Here is a 27,829-nt window from a genome sequence, read left to right on the forward strand (position 1 = left end):
GTTTAGTAGAAAACTTCTAGATAAGAATAGAAAGTACTTCTCATATTGGTTTTGCAAAGATAGGATTTGAGAGGTTGAGTCTAGGGATTCTTCTCAATATACTGGCTAAAACCAGACAGATGAAAGTAAATATTCTCATTTAGAAGAGTACAGTCATGGTTGACAGAGTCCTAGATGTAATCTCTACCCCTAAAAATTAATCTTTAGTTCTAAATGTCACACTGATATCAATCTTTGAATGAAGACGGGCCGTAATGCTGTTAAAATTCAGCTCTTTGGCTTGGCGCTCCAGCATCAGGACATACAGGTCATGGGGTAGCTGCTGATGTACGTGCTGTGTCTCCCATTCACTCTTTTTTGAGAAATCTTTGAGGAATTGGAAAAAGACACGTTGCCTGAACTAGGGGTTCTGGCTGCCAGGTGCTGAGACTGGCCTGATTCAACTACCTGCCCCCACAGAAATTTTAATAGAAAGGTGTGTTGTGAAGTCACCAGGTTTCTTCTATTTTTTTTCTTTTTTTAATTAATTTTTAAAATTTTTAGACGTGAGAAGTTGCTGCACTCCCACCTGGTTAAAATGATTTGATATCAAACTGAAATTGAGATGGTTCATTAACTAAAATTTGCTTTTCTGTAGTGAGAGCAGAGACTTCCTCATGACCCTAATACATGCAAGTTAGCTTCAGTGATTCCCTACAATTGGTAGATGCAAGGGGATGGGGTGGGGAGTGGGGATGGGTCTTAGTGTTCAGTGGGGACAGAGTCTCAGCTTAGGAAGATGAAGAATTAGGGAAATGGATGATGGTAAGATATGGATTGTGCAACAAGGTGAATATTGCATAGTGCCATTGAACTGTGCAGTTAAATATGGTTAAAGTAGCACGTTTTATGTAACTTTTACCAAATTAAAAAACATTTAATAAAACAATAATTTCATACAAATAGAAAACAGAAAAGTAAGATAATGGCAGCTCCCTCACCTCCTCCTACCACTCATTAAAAGAAAACAAACTGTAGCTGTACTTTGACCAGTGTAATTGGTAATGGTTCAGCCTTGCAAGGCTGGAGTCAAGAGTGAAGGGATGAAATATATGCATTCTAAGAGGCTCTTGCATTCTTAGATGCTAAAATGTTCTTAAAAATTAACTAAAGATCACTTAATTATTATTAAATAAGTTTGTGAAAATACATACCTCTGAGACCAAACAGCTTTTTGTCTGTTCTGTTTGGGTTTTTGTGTTTTTTGAAAAACCTATATCCTACTTTGCTTTTGCATGGGGAAAGAGGTTCAGTGTTGGTTTAATATTCTCTCTCCTCCTTATCTTTATTCACCAATTGTATTCTGCCCTCATCCCTGCTCTCTTCAACCTCTACAGGATGTTCAGTCTTAGCAGCATCTTCAAATGAGTCATCTATGCATTAATTCAACAGTTCAATTCAAAGCGTGCAGAGAGCGCAGTCAGCATAAACAGTGACCATGCACTCTTAAATCATTCTCCGTAACGACCCTGCTTTGGTCAAGAATTTAATGCCTGAACTTGTCAATATTCATAGTGCAAGATGTCCATCGTGCTGGGAAAAAAAAGGATTAAGAGTCACCAGCCTTTCTTTACATTTTAGTTAGAAGGTCATTTTATTGTGTAGAAGTCAACAGTCTTTTTCTGTAGCCTTTTTAAAGCAGAGTTGAACCAGATGCCTAACGTGGTTCCAGAGTTTAGGATCTGCACTTTTCATGTATTCGGTCTGGTAAATGCAAGCATCATATAAGTGGGTTTGTTTGGGGGCACTAAGAACAAGTTGAGGAACCTGTATGTAGTGATTTGGGTTTTGACTTACATTGCAAATAATGTTCTTTTTCTTTTTGGCTAGCATGAATATGGTGTCTTTTATGTTGCCTCTTTGTTAATGAAAACTCAGTTTTTGAGATGGGAAGCCATATCTTCTCTTTTGTTTTTCTCTAGGGTTTTGCTCAGAGTCTCCTCAAAAAGATGTCACATCGAAGTTCTATTCCAGGCTGTGGAGTGACTTTTGAAATTGTCTCCAATATTCCAGAGGTGAAGGATCATATGAAATTGGAATTTACTAAGAGTAAACATGTAACAAGAGCTAACTCCCTGAAAAGTCACCTACCTAAGAAATACCATGAAAATGTGTATATACAAAAGTGCTGTAGGCTTGTAGAGGAATTTTGTAATCGTAACTTGATTCATAGCACAATGTGTGTGCACATGTAATACTTCTGTGGGCTTAAAAGGTTCTGGTTTTAGTCTTTTGTTAAAGAAGAGTCTTTTGAAAAGCAAATCAGCAGCATTTTACTCATAGAAGAGGATATAACCTTAAAGGGAGACAATACAGCATAATACAGAGTTCCAGGGTAACATATTGGAATCAGACAGAAATCTTGTTTCTGTCACCTCTTAGTGAAGTGAACTTGGGTAAGTTACTTTGAGCCTAAGTTTTTTCATTTATCAAACTGGGTTAGTAATACCTCCTATACAGAGTTGTTTTTTAAGGATTAAATGAGACAGTATACACAAATTGTACACATGTTAAAGAGTAAATTGTAATTGCTATTATAGTTAGCAATAGTATTACTATTAAATACTAATGGGGTAGTATTTTTTATACTTTTAATTATTAATTACTATTAAATACTAATAAATAGTATTTATTACTGTTTTTTTTTTGAGCTAATTGAGATGTGCATAGAAATGAAACAGATGGAGCTGAAAATACCCATGACAGGCGCTTGCTAGAGAATGTAGTTTATATGCTTCCTAGTACTTATTCCCTGATTTAGACAGATTTGTTCACCTGGTTATTGGCACACCTAGTAACCAGGCCTTCCTTACCGGGATAGGAGAAGTGAGGGGTCTAAGGAAAGGACTCTGACAAAGTGAGGAAGAGTGGTTCCCTCCGTCATCTTGACTATGGAGCACTGGGGAGTGAGTGGGGAGGTCCAGGCTGTGTTGCCCTTGGGGGTGGAAAATGGGACTGGGACCCTGGGGTGAGGACTCCCACCTACGCACACCGTCTCCCGTGCCTTCATACTCTTCATTCAGGGGCTCAGTGTCTGTCGATCGATTCTGCTGAGTATTTGAACAGTAGATGGACAGTATATATTTGAAGACAGATCAGGTTTTGGAAGACTGAGAAGATTACACAGTACTTGGGCTTCATTTTAGAGTTCTTTTATTGCAGAGTGCTTTTGCTCTCAAATAATGTCAAATAGTGACTAAATTCTTCCCTGGCTCTTCAAAGTATTAGGCTTACAAGGCAAATATTAACTGTTTGATTGTTTAATTTTGAATCTGCCGAAACTTTAAAAATTGAACCCCTTTTCGAGTTAGACTAGCTGCAAAATCTTGGGTCTGTAATAGGTTGCTCTTTGTATGCTTGGAGGAGCCTGGTAGGCTGCAGTCCATGGGGTCGCTGAGGGTCAGATACGACTGAGTGACTTCACTTTCACTTTTCACTTTTGTGCACTGGAGAAGGAAATGGGAACCCACTCCAGTGTTCTTGCCTGGAGAATCCCAGGGACGGGGGAGCCTGGTGGGCTGCCAAGTATGGGGTCACAGAGAGTCAGACATGACTGAAGCGACTTAGCAGCAGCAGCAGCCAGAGGTTTACTGTTTATTCTTTGTATCTGAATGCTTTCTCTCTTTTTCCAGTTGTTTCAGATCTTAACTCTATAAATGGTTTGAATGCAGTTGAGAAACACAATGCAATGAACCACCCTTTTCTCCCTTCATCTTTCTTCCCCTCCTTCCTTCTCATTTGCAGTTTTCTTTTTCTCTTTAACAGGGCATTTATTCTTCAGGTGACACGGTTTTCAAAGGGCAGAAGTGTGCAGTAATCAGCGGAAAGATAAACAGACGGCCTCACGTGATGGGGCTACCTGTTAATAATTTGCTAAACGACTAAGTTGGCAAGTGTTAGGGTCACATTATCAATTCCTGATGATAAAAAGGAAAAAATGAGACTTAAAGCCTACAGTGTAAGGATTTGTTATTTATTTAAAAATAAGCTTCTTAAAAGCTGTGTTTCATCATGAAGAAGCCTGGGAAAGGTCTTTGTGTTTCATGTTACAGAGGCCATGAGGACTCAGTAGCAAAAAGAAGTGGTTATAGACCAGAGAGCAACAGGAGATGGTTTTGCCTTTCTTTTTCTTCTTCCCTTTTTGTTTTTGTAAAGCAGCTAGAATGCTTTCATTGCTAATGGGGGTATAAAATGATACATTCACTGGCTGTTTATTATCTAGTTAAATAGACATCTACCCCGTCACCCAGTAACTCCACTTATAGGCCCTTATCCAAGAGAAATGAAAACATGTATCCATAAAGATTTACATAAGAATATTCAAAGCTGCTTAATTCAAAACAACCTAAAGCTGGAAGCAACCCTAACATCCATCAACAGAGGAATGGGTAAATAAAGTATGGCTTATCCATACTGTGGAATATTACTCAAGCATGCAAAGCAATGAACTACATGATGACCAGATCTCTTGAGTCACTATGTTACGTGAACAGCCACATGCGGAAGGGTATAATTCCATTTTTGTGAACTTCTGAAACAGGCAAAACTAATCTGTGGTGAAAGAACTGATCTTTCCTTAGGGGAGGGAAGGAGTTGAACTTTGTGAAGTAATGGAAATGTTTTATATCTTGAGAGGGATGTGGATAACGTGGGTAAATATGTTTCTTTAAAACTCAGAGACCTTGTCTCTCAGAAAACCAAGATATGTCTGTTCCCATCAGATACCAGAAAGTATTCCATGTCCAGTGGTGAACAGAATACTCTCATCAGGAGTCAGGAGACCTAAGTTCTAGTCTTGCCTCTCTTGCTAATTATGTGGCCTTCCTCTTTCTTTGTCTGTAAAACAAGAATGATTCCTAGGCCCAAATGAATTACTGTAGGAGAGAAAAGTTTTGTGAACTTAAGCTGGCTTCTGAATTTTTCCATATTTTATCTGTTCTAAGGCTTATGTTAATTAAAAAAAAATAGTCTTGAAGTTAGACTGTGTCTTAAAATTGATGCTGTCTTAAATTTAATTGGCCGAGTTTTTCTTTTTTTTTCCTCCTTAGTAATATATAAAATGATTTTCTCTTAAAGGTGATGGCATCTTAAGATGCAGTGGCATTTAGATACATTCAGTTCAGTTCAGTCGCTCAGTTGTGTTCTACTCTTTGTGACCCCACGGACTGCAGCATGCCAGGCTTTCCTGTCCATCAGCAACTCCCGGAGCTTCCTCAAACTCATGTCCATTGAGTCAGTGACGCCATCCAACCATCTCATCCTCTGTTGTCCCCTTCTCCTCCTGCCTTCAGTCTTTCCCAGCATCAGGGTCTTTTCCAATGAGTCAGTTCTTTGCATCAGGTGGCCAAAGTATTAGAGTTTCAGTTTTAGCATCTGTCCTTCCAATGAATATTCAGGACTGATTTCCTTTAGGATTGACTGGTTTGCTCTCCTTGCAGTCCAAAGGGCTCTCAAATGAGTCTTATCCAACACCACAGTTCAAAAGCATCAATTCTTCGGCGCTCAGCTTGCTTTATAGTCCACCTCTCAGGTACATTCATGATTACTGGAAAAACCATAGCTTTGACTAGATAGACCTTTGTTGGCAAAGTAATGTCTTTGCTTTTTAATATGCTGTCTAGATTGGTCATATCTTTTCTTCCAAGGAGCAAGCGCCTATCAATTTCATGGCTGCAGTCACCATCTGCAGTGATTTTGGAGCCCCCCAAAATCAAGTCTGTCACTGTTTCCATTGTTTCCCCATCTCTTTGCCTTGAAGTGATGGGACCAGATGCCATGATCTTAGTTTTCTGAATGTTGAGTTTTTTTTTTTTTTTTTTGAATGTTGAGTTTTAAGCCAACTTTTTCACTCTCCTCTTTCACTTTCATCAAGAGGCTCTTTAGTTCTTCTTTGCTTTTTGCCATAAGGGTGGTGTCATCTGCATATCTGAGGTTATTGTATTTCTCCTGGCAATCTTGATTCCAGCTGGTTCTCCATCCAGCCCAGCATTTCTTATGATGTACTCTGCATATAAGTTAAATAAGCAGGGTGACAGTATACAGCCTTGACGTACTCCTTTCCTGATTTGGAACCAGTCTGTTGTTCTTTGTCCAGTTCTAAGTTTTGCTTCTTGACCTGCATACAGATTACTCAGGAGGCAGGTCAGGTGGTTTGGTATTCCCATCTCTAAGAATTTTCCAGTTTGTTGTGATCCACACAGTCAAACACTTTGGTGTAGTCAATAAAGCAGGAATAGATGTTTTTCTGGAACTCTCTTGCTTTTTCGATGATCCAACAGATGTTGGCAATTTGATCTCTGGTTCCTCTGCCTTTTCTAAATCCAGTTTGAACATCTGGGAGTTCTTGGATTATATACTGTTGAAGCCTGGCTTTGAGAATTTTGAGCATTACTTTATTAGCATGTGAGATGAGTGCAATTATGCAGTATTTTGATCGGTTTTTGGTATTGCCTTTCTTTGGGACTGGAATGAAAACTGACCTTTTCCAGTCCTGTGGCTGCTGCTGAATTTTCCAAATTTTCTGGCATATTGAGTGTAGCACTTTCACAGCATCATCTTTGAGGACTTGAAAGAGCTCAACTGGAATTTCATCACCTCCACTAGCTTTGTTCATAGTGATGCTTCCTAAGGCCCACTTGACTTCACATTCCAGGATGTCTAGCTCCAGGTGAGTGATTACACCGTGGTTATCTGGGTCATGAAGATCTTTTTTGTATAGTTCTTCTCTGTATTCTTGCCACCTCTTCTTAATATCTTCTGCTTCTGTTAGGTCCATACCATTTCTGTCCTTTATTGAGCCCATCTTTGCGTGAAATGTTCCCTTGGTATCTCTGATGTTCTTGAAGAGATCTCTAGTCTTTCCCATTCTATTGTTTTCCTCTATATCTTTGCATTGATCACTGAGGAAGGCTTTCTTATCTCTCCTTGGTATTCTTTGGAACTCTGCTTTCAAATGGGTATATCTTTCCTTTTCTCCTTTGCCTTTTGCTTCTCTTCTTTTCACAGCTATTTGTAGAGTCTCAGACAACCATTTTGCCTTTTTGCATTTCTTTTTCTTGGGGATGGTGTTGATTCCTGTCTCCTGTACAATGTCACAAACCTCCGTCCATAGTTTTTTAGGCACTCTTGTCTATCAGATCTAATTCCTTGGGTCTATTTGTCACGTCACTGTATAATTGTAAGGGATTCGATTTAGGTCATACCTGAATGGTCTAGTGGTTTTCCCTACTTTCTTCAATTTACGTCTTAATTTTGTGATAAGGAATTCATGATCTGAGCCACAGTCAGCTCCCAGTCTTGTTTTTGCTGACTGTATAGAACTTCTCCTCCTTTGGCTGCAAAGAATATAATCAATATGATATCGGTATTGACCATCTGGTGATATCCATGTGTAGAGTCTTCTCTTGTGTCGTTGGAAGAGGGTGTTTGCTATGACTGGTGGACTGGACTAAATGTTCGGTTTTACCATATGATGGTATGTAAAACCCCAAGCAAACTTGTTGGCCAGCCCAGTGTATTTTGCAGTTTTTGATGTTGTTATAACAAAATTCACAAGTAAAGGATCTGATTTTTTCCCAAGAAGAGTGGTTTGTTATGAGCCACATGAGCTTGAGAGATCTGATTAATTATGTTAACAAAATCCCTCCCGTGACATGCATACATCCCATTTATATGCCTGGACCAGCTGTGTCCATGGAGCTGGACAAGGGAGAATATGCCTGGGGGCTTCTCTGCTTGGTCGGCTTCCAGTCTTGGGCCTCTGTCTGCAGAGTTGGGGATTGGACTATGTGGAGACTCCATGGGAGGCTGCTTATTGAAAGGGTTGCAATCTCGCCTTTCTTCCCACTCTTACCCTTCATCCCTATGTCTGCCTCCTGCGAGGGTCCAGCTGTCACCTCAGCTCCTTAGTCCTCCCTCTGGCCCCTCAAGATGTGTTCCTAAAGTACTGTTGTGGTCAGGTTTCCAGCTTGTTCCCCAGATCCTTTCTAACCAGGAGTGTGTTGGTTCACAATGGAAGTGCAGGAGAGGACAGATTTGTTGAAAACGTGCCGTGTTTCAACTGCTCTGGTTTAGCCTTTCGAGTGACCCCAGCCAGCACGTATTCCGTGATTTCTGTGGGAAAATGCATCTTGAGTTCCAAGAGCTGACTTTAAAATGGAACTGGGAATACATCCCATTTGTTCGTTCGGTACGCTTTGTGGATTCGTATAGATAAGATGCCTCTGTAGCATTTTCTTCTGCAAGGTACTTAGTTTTAATGTATAACTTTCCATTCTCCAGGATGCTCAGGGAGTAGAGGAACGAGAAACGTTAGCAAGGATGGCAGCTAACGTGGAAAACACGGCGTCTGCCGACTCAGAAGCGTACATCGAGAAATACCTCAGGAGCGTGCTGGCGGTGGAGAATCTCCTCACGTTAGACCGCCTTCGCCAGGTCAGCTGATGGGGACAGGGCAGGGTGCCAGCCCAGCTCAACCCAGGGTTTGACTTTCCGCAATTCACAGTATTGTGACGTCTAAACTTTTGAAACCTCTTAAGTGGAGCATATTGATTTACATTAAACTTGCCGGGTGAGTCTTCGAAGATACAAAAATGACATTTGGAAGTTACTTTTTCCAAGACCCTAAACGGTAGCTAGTTGCCTGGACAGTGCTGTGCTGTGTGCTCGGTCGCGTCTGACTCTCTGTGACGCCATGGACTGCAGCCCGCCAGGTTCTTCTGCCCATGGGGATTCTCCAGGCAAGAATACTGGTGTGGATAGCCATGCCCTCCTCCAGGGGATCGTCCCAGCCCAGGGAATCGAACCCAGGTCTCCCACAGTGCAGGTGGATTCTTTACTGACTGAGCCAGTAGTGGAAGGAAATATATCACTCTTGCTGGTTAAGAAGTATTTTACAAATTCCTTGACACTGGACAGTCGCCAAAGAAAAATGTAGCCCTGAGGCAGAATGTTGTGTCCTTTCTTGGCCTCCACAGCCTCAGAGTGGATCTCTAAGAGGGAAAACAGAGGTGCCAGCCGTAAACCCAAGGCTCAGAGAAGCTCTAAATATCAGTTTACGTAGCTATGTTGAAACTTTTAAAAAGGTTTTAAAGTTATTAATTTAGTGTGTGCCGGGTCTCAGTTGTGGCCTGTGGGTCTAGTTCCCTGACCGGGGATCGAACCTGGACCCCTGCTATGGGAGCACAGAGTCTTAGACACTGTGGACTACCAGGGAAGTCCCAAACTTTTTTTTTTAATAAACAAAAATACTAATGAAACATAAAAGTGAATGGTCTGCTTTTCATAATTTTTTCTCCTGGGACTCACTTGTGGCCAGCTTCAGGGGAGCCATCAGTAGATAAGGAAAGGAATGAACCACATAACCTGTCAGCTGCTTAATTACCTTTGAATATTCCACAGTGACAGTAATTGGGTCATTCTGTTGTATGAAGTAACAGCTGTCATTTAAAGAACCAGGGGACTTCCCTGGCAGTCCAGTGGTTAGGACTATGTGCTTCCGCTACAGGGGGCATGGGTTTGATCCCTGGTCAGGGAACTAAGATCCCACAAGCTGTGTGGCATGACCACACCACTCCAGTAAGTAAAGAGCTTGGAATATGTCCACAGCTCAAAGCCTGCTTTAGACTCTGTTGCTCTGGAAGTGTGTGTCTCATGCGTGCTTTTCCTCTGTGTTTTCTCTGACCCACAGGAAGTTGCCGTGAAGGAACAGTTGACGGGAAAAGGGAAGCTGAGCAGGAGGAGCATCAGCTCTCCTAATGTGAACAGAGTGAGTGCGTGGGACCCCAGCCTGTGCTCAGCCCAGGACCTGCTTTTGCTCCTCCTCTTTCCTTGGGTAACTCCTTTCCATCCTTTAAGTCTCATCTCGGGTATCATTTCCTCCTCTGCACTGACTGTAGTTCTCACTTCTCTACCCCGTAGCATCGTTGCAGCCCTCCATCTCTGACCGTCCTAATGTTACACGGTAAGCATCCGTGTAAGTCCCTCTGGATTTGCTTCTCATTTATCTTCATACCTCGGGTGCCTGGCACAGTGACTGTGTCAGGTGAGCAAAGCTAACGTAGTGCCTGAGGAAAGCCGTTTGAATTTTCTAGCCTGAACTTAATTACTTTCAGGTTGAGGAGAAGTCTGGACCTTGTTTATAAACTCAGTTGCTCAAAGGTCATCCAGGGAGCATAAGTGAGTCAAGTCAGTTAGGTTTGTTTTGTCACGGTGTCATAAGTTTGTTGTTGTGTTTTAAAACATAGATAAAATTTACATGAATATGAAGCTTACAAATAATTCTTCGCATGAATATGAAGCTTACAAATAATTCTTCACAAAGAAATAATGCTTGAAACCCTGTGATTTATCTCTACTTTCCTTACTTTTGATAAAGAGGTGGATGTGAGAAATAGTACACTGTTGTCTGAACTTCACACCAAGGGAAACCATGGTATAAATGTTGAAATAAAGAGTAGCTGACCCTTAACCCTGGTGTTGGCGAGATCCCAGTGACAGACAGGACAGGATGGGTGTCAGGCTGGAGGGCACAGGTGGCTCCCTGAGACTGAGTGATGTCACTGGTGATCTCAGACGGAAAGATTGGGAACATTCTCAGACAGTAAAAAAAAAAAAAACCTCCCTTTAACTCAGATAAATATCTTCTCACTCCTTCAGAAAATGAAGTACTAAAATGCACTGAATGATGTACTAAAATCTCTGTATGTGCAGAGATTTTGTACTTAGAATCCTATGATTTAAAATAAGTAGTTTCTGTGTATACATTTACTGCAGTACCCAGAGAAAGGAGTCGTCAGATCAGGACACGATAAGGTAACCAGTGGGCTTCCCTGGTGGCTCAGTGGTAAAGGACCTGCCTGCCAATCAGGAGACCTGGGTTCAGTCCCTGGGTCGAGAAGATGCCCTGGAGAAGGAAATGGCAACCCACTGCAGTAGTCTTGCCTGGGAAATCCCATGGACAGAGGAGTCTGGCGGGCTACAGTCCATGAGGTTGCAAGAGTCGGATACGGCTTTGCAACTAAACAACAGCAACAACAAGGAAACTAGTAGCCTGGTATCCTTTACATAGAAGTGAATAAACAAATCAGGTGTCCCTTACTTGGGCCCAGTTGGCTATTACCACTATGTGAGCTGGACATCTGATCTTATACAAACCTGCCTTGTTCAAAGTGTTAATTCAATGAAAAACAAAAACAGCAACCGTGCCTAACAGGGTGCCAAAGGCCGTGAGTCTAGTCTGCAGCTTGGTCTTGGCAGCCTCTCTCATACCACCCAGCTTTAACATTCTGTTGATTTGGTTTTCTAAGCGATGTATTTCCAGGATCATGGATGTGTGTGCTTTTGCACACAAAGGGCTAATTGTCCTCTCCGTTCCCTCTTCAGTTGTCTGGCAGCCGCCAGGATCTTATTCCACCCTCCAGTCTGGGTAGCAACAAGGTAAGTGCTCAGAACTATTTTCTGTCAGTCTTAGACATGTTTCCCATCCAACTTTTCCTCCTCTCAAGTATCACACGCTCGTTGTGCATGCCAAAACTTCTTCCACTTTTCAATACTATGTGAAATTTATTGGAAAGTGTTTAGAGTTCATTTCTTTTTATCTGCCAGTTAAAATAGTGTTACTGAAACCTTATTGTTACTCTGCTTTTTAAGGGTTAAACAATTTAGTTGCTTAAGTTCCTATTCCTGTTGAAAACATATTCTTCCAGTTTGTGTCAGAAAAGGAACTTCATTTCAGATTTTTAATAGTTAAAATATGGATGAAGTAATTGAAAATTTGTGACGAATAAGACTATGTTTAAAAGTTAATATTATATGTTAGAAGAAAGAAAAATAAGGGAACAGAAATTTTATTAGCTGGGATGTATTTATGTACTTGTTAATATAGCTTTCCCCAATTTAACGAGTTTTAAGCATAGATAATTCACTATCATTTACTTAAAAGGATCACACTGAAAACAGTCATAGGTGGATGGTTGGATACGACTGAGATTGCACTAGTTCATCAATTCATTGACCCCCTTCCGTGAGTCTACAAGTGTGCTAGGGTTTAGCACTCCTTGATACAGGTCCACTGAAAGGTGTGATGGGCATAGCACAGTTATAATCACCTAAACCAAGCAGAGTGTTTGGAAAACTGTCATTATTGATATAATGAATAATTTTAAGGAAAACATAAGAAAAACCATGACTTTTTTTTAAATCCATCTAACCCAAATCCTCTATCATAAATTCATTGAAAAAAGTGGCCAAAAGATTTTCAGCTCTTCTCTCTTGCTAGTTTCTTTATGTTTAAATGGAAAAAAAGAATACAAAACAGTAATATCTACTTGAAAGAAAATTATTGTCTCATCTACGTTCAAATAGAATAAAGGAATATAGATGCTATAATAGAAGTATGCCTAGATAGAGTAGGAACCCAGAGGAGGACGTGGACACTCCTGTAGGCATTATTCAAGGACCAAGAAAGGCTGCAAAGAGGGGAACCCCTCTCCGCGCCGCTCCCCCCGCTGCCACCGCCAGAAGCTTAATGTTGAAGGATGATAAGATCCACCCAAGCCGAAGGGATTGAAGCAAGAGTGTGAACAGAAGCATGGAGGGAGAAGGAAGCCTGAGTCAAGCAGAGGGTGCAGTGCAGGGCAGAGCCCAGAGAGAGGGCCCTTGTTTCAAAAGTTGCTGTATGATGTATTGGGGAGTTGTGGGGGAGCTGGGCCACTTTCAGGCAGTCCACCTCGACCCCACTCATGTTCCTGGCTGTGGTCCATAAAATTACGTTAGAATAATGTATATAGTAGAAATGTGTACTGTTATCAACACACAAGTGAGGGTGGACAGAGCAGGTCTAGGGGAGAGGTCTCGGCAGTGGGAGGGGAGGGGAAGGGAGTCAGGACCCGCGCAGGAGAATGGAGCCTCTAGAGCTCTGGGGACGTGAGCGTCGAGGTGGAGCTGGGGGAGACTGGCTGACATGGGTTCTGGGAACATAGTAGAGAGAAGAATGTGAGGAGGCAGGTTTGAGGAAGAAAATGATTTAGTTCAACTTTGGACAGAAGGTGTGTCAGCCAGTTCAGGGTTCTGGAAGCCTGAGCTGAACACAGATTGGGGAGCTCAGGGCCTGGTTGGAACAGTCAAGGATTCACCCGAGTCTCCTGAATTGGCCGTAAGAGGTTCAGACAGGGAGGCGAGGTTGTGTGGGGTGACAGTGATGTTTAAGGGCTTGTGCAGGGGGAGCAGCCGGCCAGGGTGACAGACGGGAGTCCTCAGAGACGAGAGGTAGTGGGGACAGCAGCTGGGAACCTGGAGGAACTCCTTCTGGATGCTTCAGAGACTGTACTGACTGAAGAGACTATTTTGGGTGTGAGAGCGAAGTTTATTGGAGGCCTTTTCCCAGGGCAGTCTCTGTGGAGGGTTGGGGAGAAGTTAGGACATGGGTTTTTGGTTGTTTTGGGTTTTGGTTTTTGTGGCCACAGTATACAGAATCTTAGTGCCCCAACTAATGATAGAACCTATGCAGGAGACACTAGTTCGATCCCTGGGTCGGGAAGAACCCCTGGAGGGCAGGTCATGGCAACCCACTCCAGTATTCTTGCCTGGAGAATCCCATGGACAGAGGAGCCTGGCAGGCTGCAGTCCATGGGGTCACAAAGAGTTGGACATGACTGAAACAGCCGAGCACACTTGCACCCCTGCAATTAAAGCATGAGGTCCTAACCACTGGACCACCAGGGAGTTTCTAGCAGGATGTATTAAATGAGTAAATAATGTCGCACGTTTTTTGTTACTCTACCAAGACCTTCCCCTTTTCAGTCATCTTGATGTCCTGGGGCCCCTGGGTTAGGGATAGGAAACTTAGTGAAGATGAGGGAAGTCTGATTTCCACCCTCTCAGGTTGTACTGGTGTCCTGGCACCGCCCCAGCTGCAGAGGGCTGGCTCTGCCTGCTCTGTGTCAGCGTGTTTCCCATTCTCATCAGACACCTCCAACAGTGAAGGACCCTTCTCTCCCACTGCAGCAGTTTGGAGTCTTCTGTCTCACCCCTCTGCATGGACAGTGTCCCTGGGCTCTGACGGACAGTGGCAGTCTTGTCAGGGAGAGCAGAAGGGCCAGCTTCCCATTCCTAACTGTGCTCCCAGGTCAGCCGTGGAGCCATCTCCTCATCTTCCTGTAGACTGTTGGCCCCCTCGGTCCTGAACAGTTACCAGGTACAGCCAGGCTTCCCTCCACCTCATCACTGTCACCCTGGATCCCTTGCTTCCTGCTGTGTCCATATCAGTAGGTTATATGAATGTCCATGTATCTAAATCAGAGACCCTTTGCTGTCACTAGGGGAGAGGTAGAGGAAAACTGCCCTAAGACAGGTTTAGTGGATGGACCTGTTGAATGAGTAAGGAGACTCAGGTGACAGAGGACCACACCTGATGTTAGGAAACAAAGCCATGAAACACTTGGCAGAGGATTTGACTCCAGGCTCACTTCAGCAGGGAGCACAGAGCAGCTGCCCCGTTTGCGGATGAGGGGCTCTCACTGGTTTTATCATCTAAAGCAGAGCATCTTAAAAGATTGTTAGAATAAATATTCTTAAAATTGTGTTTTCTTCCTAGAGAGTAAAGAAATCTTTCCCTCCACCAGTAGCAGCAAGGAACAGAAGAGTCCTCCCTTTGGCCTTTTAAACCAAACAGTGGTAAACTGCATCCAGAATGGCATTGCCTTGAATTCAGAATTGTTACAAAGCTGCCCGTAATAGCATTCCTCAGGATGGGGTAGTGTTTAAACTAGTTGATGTAAGAATCATTTAGATCCTATTAAAACCCCTTTATACAGCAGCAGTGCTTATAGAGGTAAGAAGTGACACGTACCTGAGGGCCATCGCCATGCTGTTTATAATGGCAGAAGATTGGAAACAAGTCACATGCCTGTTGGTTTGACCTGGTTAAATATGTTTTATCTGTGTCCATGTGCGCACACACACACACAAATGGATACTATGCAGCTATAAAAATTATTAGGAACCCCTCCAGGTTCTAATATGGAAAGAGCACCAGGATACACTTAGTGATTAAAAATGCAGGGCAGCACAGTGTGCTGCTGTTTGTGCGGGAGTGGGGAGCGCGAGAGAAGAGTGTGTGTGGCTGTTGCTAGGTGTACACACGCATGCAGGAACCCTGTAAGGATGTATCATAAACAGATGCCGCTACTTCCTGTCTAGGGAGAGGGCGGGAGTGTGTGGGGACCTGAAGCAGGAGGCTTCTCATGGTGTGCCTTTTTATATTACTTGGTTTTCGGATCATGGGAACAAATTACCTACTGAAAGAATTAAAAGGAAAATATTGATATCCTCTACCCTTTATGGTAGGTAGATTTTATTCTCCTATAAGTAGTGGTTTGAGAAACTCTCCAGTTGCTTTATCTATAATAATTTTCACACAAAATCCTCGAGCGATTATTGAAGAAATTGTTTTGGAAAACCTCAGAGACTCATGTATTTTTCTTTTCTTTTGGGGACTTCCTGCATTCTTCAGTTTTCAGAGATCCAGGGAGAGGTAATTAATCCATTAGGTTTTTCTGAATGAGTGGGATACATGTATTATCCTCCTGTTGAAAGCATGCTTGCTTTTACCTTGAGAATGCGAATGCATTTTTAAATGTAGTTTTTATAAGACAACCGCATTTGACACTGTACTAGTTTTTTTTGGGCTCTTACCCTTTTGTAAAAATAACTTTGGAAGTCAGGATATACAGTTCTTCGTTCCCTGGGACTATGAAAATATCTGTCAGAAGATGCCAGGAATGAAGGCATCTGATGGAGTGTACGAGGCTCTGGGATGTGAGGGGGTAGAGTTAATTCATTAATGAAGCCGATGGTACGGTAAATGTTTGAGAATTTGTAAGACATCCTTTTCTCAAGCATGGGATGCAGGGGGAGAGGAGCAAAGGAAGAGCGGAAGTGCCTCGGGCCTTCCTTCAACACCACAGAACGCAGCCCAGTGGTTCCATCTTGGCCTCTTTGCATGGAGGTACTTAATACACAATGAAATTGAGTTGGAAATACAATTTTAGCCTGGAATCACTGCTTAAAATGCTAGAAACTGTATTTTAAAATAATTGAAAATTATAATCCTGTTGGTTGCATCTACCTTGCACACTCATGGGGACTTCTTTCTGGGTTCTCTGTTCCATTATCTATATGTCTGTCCCTCTTTCCTTGAGTATGGACTCAAAGCTATGGACCAGAGAACCTGGGGTGCTCTGTTGCCTGCCACGTAAATAACACAACAGTAAAATTAGTTCACATTACGTGAAAAAGCGGGAGAGCCGCAGAGGAGGTTCAGGTCTGCCTTCCCTCCTCATTTGCGTTAATATCATGGCAGAGATTAGTTGGGAGCAAAGTAACACTAAAAGCTGTGGCTGGGAGGCAAGAGCAGAGCTCACTAGGATCAGGGCTTCTGGGGAGGTGAGAGCAAGTGGTAAGGTACTGAAACCTTACCGCACCTTGGCCTCTAACACTTGGACTTTGGCCAGCCACATTTTGCCTGCCCTCATTCACTGATGCTCCATACCTATGAAAATTGGAATTGTTTACTGAGCTCCACCAAGATGGAATGGGTGAGCTAATTAATCTTAGAAAGATACATTGAATTTTTATTAGCTACCCTTAACTCTTAATTTCACCTTATGGCTTAAATCACTCTTGATAAGCTTTGCGATTAAAAATATAAAATATTCCTAATTGCAGTGATGCTTTTATTTACTGTTACTGGCTCTTTCATCATTATTGTTAGGCAGGTTTTTTTTTTTTTTTTTAAATAGACATAACGAAAACCTAGCAAACTTGTTGTGACCAGTCTACCAGATTAGACTCATAGTTTAGTTGCAGAATTAGTTCCAACAGATCGTTTTTCCATTTAAACAATAGCTGTGTGGTGAGACTGTTTGTGATTTAAGAAACTCTGTCAAGAAGAAATAACTGATATTACTTACTAAAGCCATTTTAAATGAATCGTGTATTTTAAAATAAGTTAGTGAGATGTTTGTCATCTTCCAAATGCAGTTTGAAATGCAACTAAAAGTAGCCAGGGACGTCCCTGGTGGTCCAGTGGTTAAGACTCCATGCTCCCAGAGCAGAGGTCCTGGGTTTGACCCTGGTCAGGAAAGTAGATCCTGCATGCCACAATTAAGACCCGATGCAGCCAAATAAATATTAAAAAAAAAATTAGCCAAAAATCCGAATGACTGTTCAGTTAACAAAGCTGAGTTGTATGTTTTGGCTCCATCGCTTTCCTGAAAACTGCAATCATTCAGCCCCACACTGGTTATGGTTGGTGCCAAAGGGGAGTCACCTCTTCTTGAGCTGCGTTAGTAGCCGCCTGTGGACCTGGAGTGTCACTGGCACTTCATTTACCTCTTTGTCACTTTCCTGATCCAAGCCAGACCTCTGTAGAGAACACCCAAAGCACTTGTGTCTTTCTGGAGAACAGGAGCAGGAGAACTGGAGGTCCCTGCAGGGACCATCCGCGTCCTCAGGTCAGCTGACAGCCTTGTGCATTTTTTCCTGTTGCGTTTTGCCTTTAAGCATAATTGTTACCTTGAATAATGTTTTATATCTTCGAATTCAGCCTGTTAGCACAAATAATTCCTACTAATTATGAAGCTAGTTTAGGGACCCAAAACGAAGCCAGAATTTCCACTCTCACATCCTCCCTTCGTGGCTGATCCTGAAGGCTGATAGAGGTAAAAAAAAATGTCAGAAACATCTCAGAATTCATCTTTCCAAGAGTTCTGTAATGGAGCATAGGTTGCAATGGTAGAAGTGTAAAGAAAAAAAAAAAACATACTGAGAACTGAGCCCATATGATGACAGAAAGTTCCAGTGTCTGGCCAAGGCCTTTTTATTCATTATCTTGAGTTCATCTCTCTCTGAAGTACCTTTAACTGGGGTGCTTCCTTTTCTCTTCCCCAACATTTCAGTAGTGGGAGAATCACCCTGGAGTGGCCAAGGATATAAAATTTATTGTTATTCTTGTTGTTTAGCTGCTCAGTTGTGTCCAACTCTTTGTGACCCCATGGACTGTAGCCCACCAGGCTCCTCTGTCCATGGGATTTCCCAGGGAAGAACACTGGAATGGGTTGCCATTTCCGTCGCCAGGGGATATTCCCAACCCAGGAATTGAACTTGGGTCTTCTGCATTGGCTGGTGGATTCTTTACCACTGAGCCACCTTGGAAGCCCTGTAAATTTTATTAGAAAGACACTAATTGCCTTGTCCCTGGGGGGCAGTGTGTGTTGCTAGACCCTGAACCACAGATTCTGCTTCTGGAAAGAGAATGGATATATGCTGCCGGAGAAAAATCTAGTGAGTGATGTCAGTGGAGTGTCTCCCTAGAGATCCACGGGGTCAGAAAGAGGAGAGGGCAGTGGTTTATCATCCAAATTTGTTGTTCCCTCGGAAGCAGAGCCTATTCTGTCCCAGAGCGATTTGAGATACTCCATGTTCCCGTCTCTGGTCGGCAAGACTGAGATTTCTCAAGGTTAAGATGATGGTTAAGGGAGATGGATGAATGAAATGTCTCCGTTTTTCATTCTCCAATAGAGTTAGCAATATGGCTGAGGCGCTGTGTAAGTACGGTGAGCATCCTTTCAAAGGTTCTCACTTGAGATATTTGAATATACGAGACAGTAAGAGTTATTGCCTCTGTTCAGATTCGAGAGTAACACTGTGTGTGGGAGTGCCAGCTGGGAAAAATTACCTGGGAAGCTAGCAGAGCCCCGAGTGTGCCTTGGGGAAGAGGTGACACCTCTGTTATTTGTCAGTGGATGCACACCGCACAGCTGAGGGGCTGACTTCAAATTAGCTGCTTGGTTTTCCTAAGGGCCAGAGTGCTACTGTGTCAGCTGCCGAACAAGGAAGACAAGTCTAAAGTATGGAAACAAATTTATCCTCAAATTGAGTAAGTTGTCTTCAGAACAGCCAGGCATGACCTTAATCCCGTGAACACGGCATGAAGCTTTACATCCCCTGAGAAGTTCCAAAGTGTTGACCTCACTGTTCCGACACCCAATTATGACGTCCCAGGGCACACAGAGCTGCAGCTTCCCAGACAGATAATTCAAAGGCAGAAGACATTAATGAAACAAAGTATGTAAATCAGCGTGTGGTTCATAGTAACACAAACGCTCCTACAGTGATGCGCTCAGGGTTCATCGTCCTCATCAGCTCTTCATGTGTCTTTTGCTCCCTTGCTTCCTAATGCTGAGCATCCTACCACATTTTAAAATATAGAGTGCTGGGCTTCCCCGGTGGCTCAGTGGTGAAGACTTCACCTGCCAGTACAGGAGACACGGGTTCGATGTCTGGTCTGGGAAGATCCCACATGCCATGTGACAGCCGAGCCTGTGCTCTAGAGCCTGGGAACTGAAACTGCTGAGCCCACGTGCTGCAGCTGCTATAGCCTGTGCACTCTGGAGCCAGTGCTCCACAACAAGAGGGGCCCCCACAACGAGAAGCCCGAGCACTGCAACCAGAGAAGAGCCCAGGCAGCAACGGGGGCTCTGCATAGTCCAAAATACACGAACATGGAAAAAAAATTTTCAAGTGCTGAGAGAGTTCCCTCAGAAAGTGGCTTTCTCTAAGTAAACAGGATCCGAATCACTTAAGGCTTATTGATTTTATGATCGGTACTTAGGTTGCCGCTAAAAGCAAATAGGTTTCCAATACATGTCGGCAACCTAAGAGGGCTTTCTACCTCCATCCATCTTCAGGAGCAGCAAAGAGCTTACTTTGCAGGCAATTTACTAATAAAGATGCAAGTTGATCGTCAGGGTCACTCATCTGGGGAGTAGTAGCTTAATCTAACAGAAAACACCATTTTTTTTTTTTTTAACTGGGGTGGAAAAGAAGAGTGACTGTCAAAGGATCTAAAGAGGATGTACAGCTTTGAAAAGACTGGCATCTCCTCTCCATTACTGGTTTCTGTGCTGGTAGCCTGGGCGGAGGTTTATTTTCCCTGGGTGGGACTGATGTTCAAAGTGCTTTGGTGCCATGACCATTTTTATGGCTCACCACAAGTTCTAGAAAAGTAAGTTACTCCATTACCTGATGGACATTGTTCTTGTATTCTGCAACAAAATCTCTTTCATGAGAGTTTACAAGACAAGTTAAAGTCAATCCTAAAGGAAATCAGTCCTGAATATTCATTGGAAGGACTGATGCTGAAGCTCCAATACTTTGGCCACATCATGCAAAGAGCTGACGCATTAGAAAAGACCCTGATGCTGGGAAAGATCGAAGGTGGAAGGAGAAGGGGATGACAGAGGACGAGATGGTTGGATGGCGTCGCTGACTCGGTGGACATGAGTTTGAGCAAGCTCCGAGAGTTGGTGAAAGACAGGGAAGCCTGGCCTCCTGGAGTCCAGGTCGCTAAAGAGTCAGACACTGCTGAGCGACTGAGTGACAACAAGACAAGTTGAAAGAACAATCAGATTTGTTAATTCAGAGACCTGTGTTATTGGGAACTTGATGACTGCTTGGTTTGGGCTTAACTAGAACTCATTTTTAGCATCTGTTAAAAATGAGAGGCTTGGTAATATACTGTTCTGGAGTGTTTCTTTCATGAGTGGTATGTTAGCGGAGAAGAAACCTGAACGGTATTAGAGTGGTTCCTGGGTTTCAGTCTAGAATCTGAAGTGAAAGAAGGTATCTTGAGACTTCTGCAGTGGTCCAGTGGTTAAGGCTCTGCACTTCCACTTCAGGGGGCGTGGGTTCGATCCCTGGTGGGGGAACTAAAATCCCACATGCCATGTGATGTGGCCAATAAATTAAAAAAAATTTTTTTAATAATTTTAATTTGAAATTAAATTAAAAAAATTTTAAATAAAAACATTCCTTTGGGGGGAAAAAGTGTATCTTGAGGCACAAAAGCAGAAAGGGCCTAAGGAGCAGGCAGAAGGAGCATTTCAAAAAATATCTTATTATATCCATGTTTTGTGAGACGCAGTATGATACAGGAGAAAGAGTGTTCAGTTCAGTTCAGTTGCTCAGTCATGTCCGACTCTTTGCGACCCCATGAATTGCAGCACTCCAGGCCTCCCTGTCCATCACCAACTCCCGGAGTTCACTCAGACTCACGTCCATTGAGTCAGTGATGCCATCCAACCATCTCATCCTCTGTCGTCCCGTTCTCCTCCTGCCCCCAATCCCTCCCAGCATCAGGGTCTTTTCCAATGAGTCAACTCTTCGCATGAGGTGGCCAAAGTACTGGAGTTTCAGCTTTAGCATCATTCCTTCCAAAGAAATCCCAGGGCTGATCTCCTTCAGAAAGAGTATTAGGAGACTATAAATTATAACTGAAGGGGATATCCAAGTGGGAAGTATTATTAGCGAGATCAATTCTGTAAAGGAGAGGAATAGTATTATGCTGTTAACAGTATTATGCTCAGGTAATCAGATTTTTCATGTCTTCAGCAAGAATAAAGCTTTAGCAATGTGTAACATTTTTCTCTTCAATATCTTTAAATTTTTAAAAAATTGATTGATAAGTCAGAATGACCGATTTTGTCCTTAATAGGGCCGGTGGGAAAGTCAACAGGACGTATCACAAATTGCAGTTTCCAAAGGAATCACTCCAGCCCTCCGTTCTCCCCAAAGTAACCATTCTCCTGATCCAGGTCAGTTATGTTTTTGTTTTTCAATCACTCTCGTGAAATATGAGTATCTTTCAGAAATAGTTTAAAATTTAAAAAAATCATTTAAATCAGGATTTTCTACTAAGTCGTACTAGTTAATGCCTATTTGAGTTTCACCCTTTTTTTCCTGTACCTTTATTGACTTACTTATCTTTGGCTATCCGGGGTCTTCGTTGCGGGCTTTTCTCTAGTTGCAGCGCATGAGCGCGCCTCTCTAGTTGCTGTGCTCGGGCTTCTCTTGCTGTGGAGCGCAGGCTCTAGACTGCAGCAGCTTCAGCAGTCGTGGCTCCTGGGCTCCAGGGCACAGGCTCAGTAGCTGTGGTGCACGAGCTTTGTTACACTGAGGCATGTGGGGTCTTCCTGGCTCAGGGACCAAACCCATGTCTCTCCTGCATTGTCAAGTGGGTTCTTTACACTGAGCCACCAGGGAAGCCCCTCCCTTTCTTATCATAATATGTTGAGTCACATTGTTTTGAATGTTGACTTTATCTTGCTTTCCTGTGAGAAATGATGTGTTGATCATGGTGTGTTGTCCTTCATATTTGTTTGATTCTGTTTGCTAATATTTTGTTTAGAGTTTCATGTATGTGTCCTACGGTGAATATATATACCTTTTTCATAACTATGTCTTTGTTTAGGGTTTTGGTATCATGATTATATTGATTTCATAAAGTGATGAGAAAGATTGAGGGCAGGAGGAGAAAGGCGACAGAGGATGAGATGGTTGGATGGCGTCACCGACTCCATGGACATGAGTTTGAGCAAATTCCAGGAGATAGTGAAGGACAGGGCTGGCATGCTGAAGTCCATGCGGTCACAAGGAGGTGGACACAGCTTAGCAACTGAACACAAAATGATGAGAAAAATTTCATCATCTTTTACGATGAAGTTCCTGAGCTCATGTGAACTTGGTCTTACTACTTCCTTAAACGTTTGATAAGATTCACCAGTGACACTCTCTGGGTCTGGAATTTTCACTGTGGGAAGATTTGAGATCATGACTTCAGTTTCTTTAATGTTTAACTTTTTCTGTTTCTTTGTAAGTAAGTTTTCAAAGATGGTTTTTTAGAGAAGTTTCTGTTTCATCAGATTACTTGATTTTCATAAATGTTAAAGTTTCCTTTATTGATCTTTTAATGTTTATAGAATCTGTCAAGCTCCTTCTTTTTATTCTGAATAGATAATTTTTATTTTCTGTTTTTCTTTAATACACTTGAGACTGGTTTATCAGTTTTCTTAATCTTCCCACAGAGCCAAACTTGATTCTATTTTCTGTTTTGTTGATGTCTGTTACTTCTTCATTTCACAAATTTGGGCATGATGTGCTTTTATTATCATTATATTCCAGATATTCTAATTTCTCTGTGATTTATTCTTTAACCCATGAATTACTGGGTACCATGTTAATTCAGTTTTTTTATATCTCAAAGGTGTATTATTATTATTGATTTCCTTTTAAATTCCATAATGTGCAGAGAACAGACTCTTTAAAATTTCAGTCTTTTAAAATTTTTTGAGACTGTGTTCTGTCTTGGTGAACATTCTGTGTGTACTTGGAAAGGTCTCTTCTGTTTTGGGGCACAGCGTCCTGTGTATGTCAGTTAGGTGTTGATGTCCTTGTTCAAATCTGCTGTAATTTTACTGACTTTTCCCCCCATATTTGTTCTATCAATCATTGAGAAAAGGCATTGAATATCTATAGATGCTTGTGAAATTGTCTATTTTTTCCTATAATTATATCAGTTTCTGCATAATTAATTTAGAATCTCTGTTATTGGGTATACACACATTGAGATTGTTATTTTTTTTTTTTTTTGCTGATAAAGTGCTGTTTCTCCTTACGACATGTCCCTTTATCTTTCTGGTAATACTCTGACTTTGAAGTCTGTCTTGCTTGATGTTAGTATCACCACACCAGTTTTCTTTTGCAGATTGCTTGCATGGTGTATCTTTTCCTCAGTCTTTAAACTTTTAGCCTATGTGTATCTGTAAGAGTGATTATCTTATAGACAGCATATTTAGGTATGGAGTTTCTTTTTTAATCTTGTCTGACAATTTCTGTTTTTTAATTGGAATGTTTAGTTCTTTTACATAAAATATTATGTCTGCCGTGTTGCTCTTGGTTTCTATTTGGCCTTTTTATTTATTTCCACTATAATCTTTTTTGTTCTGTGTTAATTGAAAAATATTTTATAGTATTTTTATCTTTGGCTTTTTTAATACCTGTATTTATTTATTAGGGCTTCCCTGGTGGCTTAGTGGTAAAAAATCTGCCTGCCAATGCAGGAGACATGGGTTCAGTCCCTGGGTCGGGAAGATCCCCTGGAGGAGGAAAGGGCAACCCACTCCAGTATTTTTGCCTGGAGAGGAGCCTGGCAGCCTGCAGTCCATGGGATCACAAAGAGTCAGGCATTCAAAGAGACTTAGTGACTGAAAACAACAAATGACATTTATTTATTAATGTCTTTGTTAAAGAATTCCAGTAGGTACGCTTAACTTTACCACAGTCTTCTTAGAGTTAATAATCTATCATTTCACACTGCATAATTATAAGAATCTTGCATCAGTATAGTTCCATTTTCCTGTTCCTCCAGTCCTCGTATTTTATATTATTGTTTTATCTTTTGCTTTTACAGGTGTTATGCACTCACCTTACAATGTTATACATTTTTTTGTTTTCTTTAAAACAGCTATTTGTCTTTTAAGGAAATTAAGAGACTATAGATAATCTTTTATATTTTCCTTTCTATTTATTATTTCTGTCACTATCTACTCCTTCCTGAAGAATCATATATTCATCTGATGCTGTTTCTCTTTAGCCTGATGGATATCTTGTATTATTTCTTATTGTACAGTTTTCCTTGTGAAGGAAGATCTCTCCTTTTGAGAATGTCTGTATTTCATTTTTTTTTTGACAGATATTTTCACTGGATAGAGAATTCTTAGTTGGTAGCTTGTCCTCTTTCAGCACTTCCGAGACACTGCGTCATCTTCAGACTCCTTTTCTGGTGACAACTCAGCCGTCATTTATGTCACTCCCCACATGAAATGTGTCTTTGTTTACATAGTTTGCTTTCCAATTTTTCTCTTTATTTTTTGTCTCAGCAGTTGGGTGATGATGTTCTTAGGTGTAGTATTTTTAGTGTTTATCTTACTTGGATTTCACCAATGTCCTTGGGTCTCTACACTGGGGTTTCCCCAACAGTTTGGGGAAGTATTCAACTGTTAGTTCGTTACATTTTTTTCCTCTGTTCTTTTCTCTCTTTCTACTCCATTTGAAAATCTAATTGCACACGTTATATTGCCCTATGAGTCTCAGAAACTCTATTCTATTTTTCATCTTTTTATCTTATTCTTGTTTCTTCTGATTGGATAATTTCTACTGCCATTTATAGTCTTCTATTAAGCACAAGCAAGAACTTTAAAATTTCAGTTATATTTTTAGTTTTTAGAATTTCCATTTGCTTCTTTTTTAAATAGTTTTAACTTCTCTGCTGATATTTCTTTCCTTTTTATATATTAAGGCTGTATTATTCTTTCAATCCTTGTACCTATGTATAAAAGGCGCTTTTAAAATCCTCGTCCGCTCAGTCTAGCATCAGGACCAATTTCACAGTCTGTTTCTGGCTGTATTTTTCTTGACTATGAGTCATACCTAATGAGTTTTGACAAATTTGTTTACTAATGTAACTTACACCACAGTCCAGCTGTAGACGATTGTGTGACTCCGGTTACTCGCCACAGTCGGTCAGTGTTCGGATCTCAGTGTTTCGCCTGTTCTTCGGTTTCATTAAACGGAATCGTATTGTGTGTACTCTTTTGTGCTGGGCTTGTTTTGCTCAGCGTATCTGTTGAAGTCATCCGTACCTTTGCACGTATCAGCAGTGTATTCTTTTTTACGAGACAGACTTCACTGTCACAGTGGAATTTATCACAGTTTTAACCAGCCCTCCTGTTTATCCACATTTGGTTTGTTCCCACTTTTTCACTATTGTGACTGAAGCTTGTTTGTGTATCAGTGTTTTAGTAACATTTCTGTCCAGTAAATACCCAGGGTGAAATTATTTGGTCGTAGACTACTACTTTGTTTTAAAATTCCATAAATTAAAAAAAATGCTAATGAATGTTTATTTGGTTTATATATTTACTGCTTGGTTCTGCTCATGGTTGCTTCTTGCTCCTCCTCACTGCATTCTTCTGAGTTGAGTTTCTTTTTTAGTCATCATATTATCCATCATCAGTGGTTTTAGCAATGATCTTTTTTTTTTAGTGACAAACTCTTTCTTGTGTATGTTTAAAGCTTTTATTTTGCTCTCACTCTGAAGAATCCTTCTACTGTGGAAAATATCAGGTATATAAAGTAGAAAGAGTGACATGAGGTGCCCTCAAGTGCCCCGTGCTGACTTCAGGATGATCAGACTATCACTGGGCTTACTTATCTGTGCTCCCACTACATCTCCACATCTGCTCAGGATGACTTTGAAGCAAATCTCAGACACTGTCTCATCTGTAAATGTTTGTACATATATTTCTAAAGGAATACCCACAGTGACATTTCAAGAAGAAAAATTAAAAATAATCACAAAATATTATTAAACATCTAGCCAGTGTTTAGAGTTCCCCATGTGGATCCAAGAGTATTTCTTAGTTATTTTGAATGAAAATTCAAGTAAAGTTCACACACTATGGTTAGTTGATACGTCTTGGGGCTTCCCTGGTGGCTCAGATGGTAAAGAATCTGCCTGCAGTGCAGGAGACCTACTTTCGATCCCCAGGTTAAGAAGATCCCCTGGAGAAGGGAATGGCTACCGACTCCAGTATTCTTGCCTGGAAAAGTCCATGGACAGAGAAGCCTGACGGGCTACAGCACATGGTGTTGCAAAGGGTTGGACATGACTGAGCGACTAACATACACACACACATCCGTTTAGTTAGTGTGTGCCTCTTCATCTTTTTTCCCTGTTGCGTTTGTATTTGGTGAAGAGACCAGGTTCTGTGCCGTAGACTGTACATTTTTATTTTTGCCATCCTCACCAAGTTATTTAAGCATGATAGTCTGCCCAGTGTATTTCCTGTAAACTGGTGGTTAGATCTGCAGCCATGGTCAGATTCAGGCTAGTTTGAGGCAGGGGCAGAAGGTAGGATAAATGAATGAGCACTTCCCTTAGGAGACATATCATGTCTGATTGTCTCTCCTTTTGTGATCAGCCTTTGGTTAATCATTGACTAGATATGTATTTGATTAGGGATCATCCTCACTCTGGGCTTCTCTGGTGGCTCAGTGGTGTAAAGAATCCACCTGCCAGTATAGGATATGTGGGTTCAGTCCCTGGGCCGGGGAGATCCCCTGGAGGAGGAAATGGCAGCCCACTCCAGTATTCTAGTCCATGGAGTCGCAGAGTCGGACAAGACCGAGTGAGCACATGATACACGTAATACTGTTCTGTTTTTAGTATTAATTTCCCAGTATACCTTTAAAATTTTTATTGTTTGTTTTGCTTACAAACAATGTTTGGCCAGTTTACAGTAAGGAGAGCATCTCTGTAATCGCTTTTGCCTTATCCCTTTTCCTTTCGATATTTTCGGCAGGACTCAGTAGCCTCGCAGCCTCCTACTTGAACCCGGTGAAGTCTTTGGTGCCGCAGATGCCGAAGCTGCTAAAGTCTCTCTTCCCCGTCCGTGACGAGAAAAGGGGCAAACAGCTGTCTCCCCTCGTGCATCAGGTAAAAGCATTGGGAGGGCGCACGTGCTCCCAACGGGTCGCTGGCCCAGCCCTGCTCCCTGTGCGCTGAAGCTGGAGGGGAGAGGGGAGTGGGGGTGTCAGAGCTGGGCTTTCAGACCTGGTGAAAGCTCTGATAATTTCTCTTCCACTCTCGTCGAAGAGAACAGAGCTGTTTAAACGTATTGACACTCTCAATCCTTTTTGCTTTTAAAAAATGCCAAGTACGCTCCTAATGTGATTTATGGTAATATCACTTAGAGCAACAATAGTGAAATTTATGAAGTGCACTTAGTGTTGTTTGTATATTGCCAAACGGAAAATGTAATTCTATTTTTAATTCTTGATTTCATTTCTAATTTCAAACAATTTAACATCATCCCCGTCCTTGCCGCTCAAC

The 27,829-nt window shown here is 41.8% G+C and overlaps 1 protein-coding gene across 4 annotated transcripts in view; it reads left to right on the top strand.

Moving 5' to 3' along the window:
* KIF13B (kinesin family member 13B) overlaps nucleotides 1–27,829 on the top strand; it is a 210,024-nt gene that overhangs the window by 152,461 nt on the left and 29,734 nt on the right. For all 4 annotated transcript variants that reach the window (XM_002689472.6, XM_010807728.4, XM_015472410.3 and 1 more), the window contains 6 exons: nucleotides 1,962–2,054; nucleotides 8,320–8,472; nucleotides 9,728–9,805; nucleotides 11,422–11,475; nucleotides 21,593–21,692; nucleotides 27,300–27,433. In XM_002689472.6, coding sequence (XP_002689518.4) covers nucleotides 1,962–2,054; nucleotides 8,320–8,472; nucleotides 9,728–9,805; nucleotides 11,422–11,475; nucleotides 21,593–21,692; nucleotides 27,300–27,433 — 612 coding nt within the window. The remainder of the gene's footprint in view (nucleotides 1–1,961; nucleotides 2,055–8,319; nucleotides 8,473–9,727; nucleotides 9,806–11,421; nucleotides 11,476–21,592; nucleotides 21,693–27,299; nucleotides 27,434–27,829) is intronic.

The sequence above is a fragment of the Bos taurus genome, chromosome 8 (assembly GCF_002263795.3).
Source record: "Bos taurus isolate L1 Dominette 01449 registration number 42190680 breed Hereford chromosome 8, ARS-UCD2.0, whole genome shotgun sequence".
Lineage (NCBI taxonomy): Eukaryota > Metazoa > Chordata > Mammalia > Artiodactyla > Bovidae > Bos > Bos taurus.